General features: G+C 44.7%; 1 protein-coding gene across 1 annotated transcript; it reads left to right on the top strand.

The window, feature by feature from the left end:
• Positions 1-4,420: 4,420 nt before the first annotated feature.
• LOC134391943 (motilin receptor-like) lies at positions 4,421-7,841 on the top strand. Its single transcript, XM_063115865.1, has 2 exons — positions 4,421-5,276; positions 7,555-7,841. Exons 1-2 carry the CDS (start codon positions 4,421-4,423, stop codon positions 7,839-7,841), a joined length of 1,143 nt encoding a protein of 380 aa, XP_062971935.1.
• Positions 7,842-8,851: the final 1,010 nt, after the last annotated feature.

Genomic DNA, 8,851 nt, shown 5'->3' with positions numbered 1-8,851 from the left:
ATTCAATGTCATTTTGATTTGTGGATGCCTTGCCTCTGCTGAGTTCCAGGTACCCGACTGCCCACCAAATCTGCAACAGGAAAGGTGCCCTGCTTGCCCAAGACTTCTTACCTAAAGACTGGAGATCCCCTTAATGCCAAGAGCTGAAACTGCTCAATGTGCAACACCCCAAAGAGGAGGTTTGACAACCTGAGTTTGAAGGATATGGCTCCAGCAGTTTTAAAACACAATAATTTTAAAACTTTGAACTTTTAAAAAAATCCTAAAAAAAAATGGATGAACAGATCTGATTCAAACTTGGCATGGCTAAATCTCTCCTTAAGAGCTATCATGGTGCCAACTTTCTCCCCTTTATCTTTAAAAATGTCATTTTAAAAAAATAATTTTAAAACCTCAAACTTAAAAAAAAACCCTAAAACTCAATGGATGGACAGATCTGTTTCAAACTCGGCAAAGCTAAAGTCCTTGTTAAGAGCAATCATGGTGCCAAGTTTCATCTCTTTATCTTTAAAAATACCATTTTTTAAAAAAAAATTAAATCCTCAAATTTTTAAAAAATCCTAAAAATCAATGGACGAACAGATCTGTTTCAAACTTGCTATGGCTAAAGTTCCACCTAAAATCTATCATGGTGCCAACTTTCAGCTCTTTATCTTTAAAAATGATGGTTTTAAAATTAATTTTAAAAAAATTCCTAAAAAATCAATGGATGAACGGATCTGTTTCAAATTTGGTATGACTAAAGCCCCTCCTAAGAGCTACCATCGTGCCATGTTTCATGTCTTTATCTTAAAAAATGTCAGAGTTATAAGCATTTTTGTTAAGTCCCATTAGAGCTGCTCTTTGGAAAATCCAGATTTCCCCTCCCCCTCCCGGATTTATCATCAGAACCCCGGACAAATCTGGTCATATGGTCACCCTAATTTTACCGACCTCGGGAGGATGGAAGGCTGAGTCGACCTGAGCCAGCTGCCTGAGAACCAGCTTCCACTGGGATCGAACTCAGGCCGTGGGGAGAGTTTCGGCTGCAGTAACTGCTGCTTACCACTCTGTGCCACATGAGGCTCTTAATAGAATGGACTTAGATAAATGATCCATATCATTAAGATTGGCTGCTTGTACTAGGTTTCTCTTTAGATATTTATCTCTAGGGCTTTTACATAGGGTGACCATATGACTGGATTTGCCTGGATTTGTCTGGGTTTTTGATGGCAAATCCGGGTGGGGGAGGGGAAATCCAGTTTCCCCCCAAAGAGCAGCTCTAATGGGAATTAACAAAAATGCTTATAACTCCGTCATTTTTTAAGATAAAGACATGAAACTTGGCACAATGGTAGCTCTTAGGAAGGGCTTTAGTCGTACCAAATTTGAAACAGTTCCGTTCATCCATTGATTTTTTTAGGAATTTTTTAAAAATTGAAGTTTTAAAATTATTATTTTTTAAATTGTCATTTTTAAAGGTAAAGAGATGAAACTTTGCACCATGAAAGGATTTAGGTAGAGCTTTAGCCACACCAAATTTGAAACAGATCCATTTGTCCATTGATTTTTTAGGAATTTTTTAAAAATTGAGATTTTAAAATTAACATTTTTAAAATCGTCATTTTTAAAGATAAAGAGATGAAACTTTGTACCATGATAGGATTTAGGTAGCGCTTTAGCCACACCAAATTTGAAACAGATCTGTTCATCCATTGATTTTTTAGGAATTTTTTTAAAAATGAGGTTTTAAAATTATTATTTTTTAAGCTGTCATTTTTAAAGATAAAGAGCTGAAAGTTGGCACCATGATAGCTTTTAGGTAGAGCTTTAGCCATACCAAATTTGAAACAGATCTGGGGCCAGTAGCAAACCCTGTTAACAACAACAGCAGCATGGATTATGTTATGATAAAGCATTATATGTTAATAATTATATATTCAAGTAATTTGTTAGGTATTGGTATGTTAATTGTTATGTTTGTTTGTATTTTATTTAATAATAATACAACAACAGCAGCTTGCAATGAGTGAAGATACAGTCAGAAAAGATATTTGAGGGAAGGGGAGAATGTAACACACAGAGTATAGCAAAAGCTTCAAAGTACAGCAAAACCTACAAAAGTAGGAGCGAGTGAAGTTAATTTCAGATACATTGAATCTCTCACTTGTTCTTTATTTCAGTGATTTTAACATTAAGATGTTATGTAGAACAGATTTGTCTTAAATGTGTGCTGCAAAATCAGACATGTGACCAAGGCTATGTTCGGGTGGGCACGCTCCCTTGGTGCTGGACACGCCCCCTTGGGGGCGACCACGTTATCCTCCCTTTTGGTTTCCAAAATATGGTCACCCTATTTTATATGATCACTGCTCCCTGCATGTTTATTCAGATAGGCTGGTGATAGGCAGGCCTGGCTTACAGGCAGCCCCCTAATCTAACACATCCATGCACCTGCCAGAATAGGGCAGATAACGGATTCAAACACAGGCACTGGATCTTGCAACAAGCCCAGATGCCAATTCTGTCCCCGTATCAGGCAACTCTAGTACAGGGCCTAACAATTTCAGCCATGCCATCAGGGGCTCATTCACCTGATCATCTTCCAAAGATTTATTCTTCTTACTAACTGCTGCTCACCAGACAATTACGCAGCAGTGGGAAAAATTGGACAATTGGCAAACTTATCGGCATGATACCGAAATATATGGTCAGTGGCAATATCAGAAAAAAATAACTTATGACTTGCTTCTAATCCAAGGAAAACCAGAACCACTATCTTTTTATGCTATATGGTGGAGATTTAGTCAACATCCATCACAAGTGGACTTACAAAAAGATATGCCCACTTCAGCTTTGAGCATTTGGACATTATAACAACAAATGAAGAAAACACAGCACACTTATTAATTAGAATATTTGTTTATTTAGCTATTTCTATTTTTCCCTCCTTTTTTGTTTTCTTTCCTTTTTTTGTATTGTTCCCCCCCCCCCCTAAAATTGTATTAATTAATTTTATGTAACAGCTGTTTAGACATCAGTTAGGGGACTGATCACTTTTTCATTATAATTATAAATAAATAATCTTCCAATGTGACATGTGCCTTCTGCTGTCCATAGGTTGGCCTCTACACAAAATAATGAAATGGACACAAATACAACAATGTTCAGATAGTAGTGGAAGAACATTTCAATTTCCCAAGGCAGAATTTAACTTCTACAAGTGCCATTGTGCCACGACCGGCACAACCTCGGCGTGGGGAGGCCTTTGAGGGCGGGGGAGAGGGATGAGACGTGCTCGCTTACCTTTGGGGCCAACCCTACTCACCCACTCTGAGCCCTGCAGCCTGAGTTGGGGGTGACAAAGGAAGGTCTCCCTACCCCACAAGGAGCAGGCCCATGGGAAGGCGAATGGTGCAACACCTGCCCACAGGCTAGGAATGGCTCGCCCAACTTAGAAGGGCCTGTTACAGGCCTTACTGGATGCGCTCTAGGATTTCATACCTTTGCAGATCTTAAATAAATGTGGCCCTGTTTAAATCCAACTGTCCGTGCCTCGTCTCGTTATTTATCGACCTCCGCCCGCAAAGGGTGATTCCAGTGTGAAAATGATGAATCAGAACGTATCAAGATGTTTGATACTATTGCTTTAAGCTTGAATCAAGGCAGTGGTATCCTGTTCCATTATTTCACTTCATTTATTACATTTCTATACTGCCTGATAGCTAAAACTTTCTGGGCAGTTTACAGAGATTAAAAACTTTAAAAATACAGTATCATACATAATATAAAAAACTATTTACATACAAATATATAAACACACAACACACACACACACACACACACACACACTAGCTGTGAATGTACACAGTTAAACTGGGATCTGTGTTATCACCAATTACTGCTGTTGTAAATGGTCACTGTGCTTATCTTTTATATGCTGTGCTTATCTTGTCATACACTGTACTTTCTGCATTTGGCCCATTTCATCACCCCTGCCCGATACCCATATATATACCAACCAGCCGAGGATAACACCTTATGTGTCTGATGAAAAGGACTCTAGCTAATGAAAGTGTATGCTGTAATAAATTAGTTTTAAGGCGCCACAAAACTCTTTGCCTTAGGAATCCATGTGTGCTTGGTTATTATCTCTTTTGCATCCGCAGCTTTTTTGGGGGGTCGGGGGGGGATTTCTAATTGTTTCACAAAAGCCCCACCTGTTGCTAAGATATAAGGCTCGTTCAGGAGCATAAAAGCAACTTGGGAGGAGTTATCTTTTACTGGCTATGAATATCCATCAATCCAGGATTGGAGCGTAGACAGTCTGTGTCTCCGCCCAGGGTAGAAGGTAGGCTGCTCCTAAGATCTTGCAGAGCTCAAGGAAAGAGAGCCACAGGGAAGAAGCAGCCCAGCTCTGATGCCCTACGACAGAGGGCACATGGTGTCATGCTTGCAGTTACTCCGGGTGCTCTGTAACAACAGCGTGGAGGCGGTTTGCAGTGCTGCCTGCAGCATGGGTTCCACCAACATCAGCAGCCCAGCTGCATGTCAAGAACAGGCTACAGAGGCGTGGGCACTCCCACCCTGCACCGAGGACCTCTGCCCATTGCTGCCCATGCATTTGCTCATCCCGGTGACTGCCACGTGCTTGGTTTTGTTGGCCTTTGGCGTGGGGGGCAACGTGCTGACCGTGGTGGTGACCAGCTGTTCTCGAGAGCTGCGGAACACCACCAGCCTCTACCTGGGCAGCTTGGCTGTCTCCGACCTGCTGCTGCTGCTGCTTGGGCTGCCCCTTGACCTTTACCGTCTGTGGCGCCCGGAGCGATGGGTGCTGGGGACGACGCTGTGCCAGGTGTGGCACTGGTCCAGCGAGGCATGTGCCTACTGCTCCATCCTGCACCTGACGGCGCTGACGGCCGAGCGCTACATTGCCATTTGCTTCCCACTGCGGGCTAAACTGCTGGTGACCCAACGCCGCGTAAAAGCGCTCCTGGTGGTGCTCTGGGTGGTGGCTCTGCTTTCCGCTGCACCTTTCCTGTTCCTGGTGGGCGTTCAGCAGCCTGGCAACATCTCCAGCGATGGCGACTTCAGGCGTGAATGTGGCCCCACGGCATATGCCCAAGAGACGGGGCTGCTGGGTACCATGTTCTGGGTCACCACCGTCTACTTTGTGCTGCCCTGCCTTTGTCTTTACGTCCTCCATGGCTTGATCGCCAGGGAGCTCCTGCGTGCCAGCAAGGCGCACCTTGGCGGGGCGGCGTACCGGAACCACCAGCAAACTGTGCGCATGTTGGGTAAGTGGAGGGCATCATATAATTGGGGGAGGGAGCATGGCCTTAGTGCCCCCATGTCCAATGCATCCCTTGTCATCACCCTACAAGTCCTTCCAGCCTCACAGAATAACTGGCATGGGATGGAACTGCCCTGATTCTCTGTGGCAGGGGTTCAGCGCCCCCTTCAGTCTAAGGGCCCACTTCCACGTTGGAGAAGCTCTCAGGGGGGCGCGTTCCAGTAATGGGTGGGGCCAAGGCAAAAGGGGTGGAGCCAAAACCACCAGCATATTTTCTCTTAAGACTCTTCCTGACAGTAACTAAGCCTTATGAGAGGCATTTAAATCTTTTAGAATAGCTGGAGGGAAGGATGTGCAAAAGCTTGTTGGTCAGGGGAGAGTGGGTGGGGCCAGGGGAAGGGGGCGTGGCCATCTCAGGAAACCTGGATGGCCGGATTTGTCACCCAGGTGGGCTGGAATTGAACCATGGGCCTGAGGTTATGTACTTTTACTCCATGGAACCCAAAAGTATATAAACAAGGACACCCCAGTCCCAAATAGTACCCAGAGTATTCTCAGGGTGCCGTACCAGGGCCACCAGGCAATTCTGCTCAGATTGGATGAGCATGTCAATCAGTGAGCAGCAAAGAGCTGCTACATGGCCCAGAGAGTTGCATGGGACTTTGGCATTAAGAGTTCCTGGAAAATAAGCACCCACCCACAGTCCTGATGAAAAACCTATTGCTTGACACCCCAAAGAATAGATGCCAATGAGGACACCTTGCATGCACCTTAAAGCCCCACAGGACACACACACAGGGATGGGTCAGAGCCTCCCCACCTTCTCGAGTCACAGGACGTTCTAGGGCCGTTTCCCTTGCGAACGAGTAAGAACTGGTGCTTTTCTCATGTCTGCTTACATATATACAACTCAGGGATGGGGAGCAGGCAAGCAGCCAGCTGGTACTACTAGCCTCTCAAGCCTCATCAGGTTTTCAAACACGTGCACTTGAACAGGCTCCCTGCTACCACCACCGCCACCACCCAGACCACTAGCTGCAAAAGGCTTTTTCTCCTTTCTGCCTCATTGGCACCAAGGGAGGTTTTATTTTATTTTCTTTAGCCCCTTAATGGGGTGGGGACAAGTCTAAAGGGGGAAAGTAGCTCTGTGAGAAGGTTTAACTCCCCCATCACCAGCCACGCACAGTGCTTCCAATCCTGTTCCGGTAAGCAAAGGCATAAGGTTCACCTACACGGTACGCGTTGAACATAGCATGTATTTTCGCCCTCCCATGCTATCTTCCCAGGGGCTGTGGCTCAGTGCTTTTGTGCAGAGGGTCCCAGATTCAATCCACGGCATCTCCAGGTAGGGCGAGGAAAGAATCCGGCCTGAAACCCTGGAGAGCCATTGCTGCCGGTCAGTGTTGACGATACTGGGCTAGATGGACCAGTAGTCTGACTCAGTGTAAGGTAGGGTGACCATATGAAAAGGAGGACAGGGCTCCTGTATCTTTAACAGTTGTATTGAAAAGGGAATTTCAGCAGGGGTCATTTGTGTATATGGAGAACCTGGTGAAATTTCTTCTTCATCACCACAGTTAAAGCTGCAGGTGCCCTGCCCTCTTTTAAATCTGGTCACAGTATAACTGCAGTATAGCTCCTGTAGCTTTAACTGTTTGGTGAAATTTCCTCTTCATCACAATATGCGACATGCATACAAATGACACCTGCTGAAATTCCCTTTTCAATACAATTGTTAAAGATACAGGAGCCCTGTCCTCCTTTTCATAGGGTCACCCTATGTAAGGCAGCTTCCTATGTTCCACCCACAAAAATCTCTCTCTGCAGCCCTACCTGGGAATGTGGAGCACATCCAGTAGCTTATAGCCCGTAGCCTAACACCGTCCATGTTCATTTAAAGAAGCATCTTCAAGCCCTTTGGTTATCAGCTAAGTGGAATCTTGTACAAACAGTCATCTTTTTCCAAAATACTAACCACAATGAGAAGCAGACCAAAGTGCTCCCCCACTAAGATTCCTAACCACCCACCCACAGATTTCGTACCCTCACTAATGGTAACCTCCCAAGCAAATTACTCCTCTTCTGATCAGGAAGATGGTACTTTCCTGTTTGTTGGACAATTCCACTACATTCGCTGGTGCAAAGAGCAATCTAAACGTTTAAAAGAGGCGTCCTACGTATCCACCCCAGGTGCTCCTAAAGAACAACCCCCCATGACTAAATCAGCTGCACCAAGGCAAGAAGTAATTGTCTTTCCTCTTTTCTCACCCCCCCCCTTGCAGTTGTGCTGGTTCTGGCTTTTGTAATTTGCTGGCTGCCTTTCCACATCGGCCGGATCATATACATCAACATCATGGATTTGAACACGATGCATTTCTCCCAATATTTTAATATTTTTGCCTTGCAACTTTTCTACTTGAGTGCTAGTATCAACCCCATCCTTTACAACCTCGTCTCCAAGAAATACAGGGCAGCCGTTTATAAGCTACTGGTCACCACCAAGTCTGCAGAAAGGGCTTCTACTATTACCAGAGAGACTGCGGGCTATCTCGAGATCAGTGGGAAATAAACTGAACCGTGTACTTACAAGACGTTGTGTCCATTGCTTTCACCATTGTACTTTTAAGCAGATTTGTGAAATTAAGGGCAGTTAATGGTTATCCTTCCAGTCATTACAACAGGGGTGGGCAACTTGTCCCATCAGCCCTAGCTATCATAGCCAGTGTTGGGGATGATGGGGGTTGTCTGCCAAAACATCTAAATTATCACAGGTTGCCTACCCCTGTATTATAAAGTTGAATTTTAGCAGTGGGCTGGCGCAGGTGAAACACCAAAACTTAATGGGGGCTACATGAACAAGTCATCAAAGACCCTTGAGCTTGTGCAGTCCTTCCTCCTTCCTAGGTAGGCCAAGTGCCCTCTTTTACAGAGGACAGTTCTTTATTTGAAGGGCTCTTAGAGGACTGATCTCTATTGGAAGGCGTCCTCTATTTGAAGGGCTATTCAATCCAAGTCTGGATTAAAGCATCAGGAGCCTTGAAGTTGCACCTGGACGGCAGACTAAACAGGCACACAGGCCACAGGTGAGATGTATTGCATTTAAATTATAGGAAATATTTCTAAATTTGCCTCTATAGAAGTAAATTAGCATATGCAAATATTATTCAAATCTGTGTCCTCTTTTATTGATGATGATGATGATGGAGAAGCTCTTCAGGCAACACACTAACCCATGTTCAGTGGCTGAGTGTGACTTGTTGTGGAATCCTGGGATATTTGTTCAGTCAGCGTGCTGCCTGAATATCTGCAGGATGGCTTGTTACCCATACAGTGTGGCTTATTTTCTAGAGCAAGCTACCTTTAAAACCCCTGGTTTGTTGTTGGGTTGTTCGGGGTGGTTAACCACCTACACTGCATGGTTAACAAGCCAACCTGTGGATATTCAGCCAACATGCTAATCCACAGTTCAACAAACGATCCTCAGTTCAACAATAACCCACACTCAGCCACTGTGTGGGTTACTGTGTTGTCTGAACAGCCCCATATTCTGACCATATGAGCAGCTGCTTATGTTCCTAC

This window comes from Elgaria multicarinata, chromosome 2 (assembly GCF_023053635.1).
Source record: "Elgaria multicarinata webbii isolate HBS135686 ecotype San Diego chromosome 2, rElgMul1.1.pri, whole genome shotgun sequence".
Taxonomy (NCBI): Eukaryota; Metazoa; Chordata; class Lepidosauria; order Squamata; family Anguidae; genus Elgaria; species Elgaria multicarinata.
Note: the sequence above shows the minus strand (reverse complement) of the source record. Positions and strands in the feature narration are given on the sequence as shown.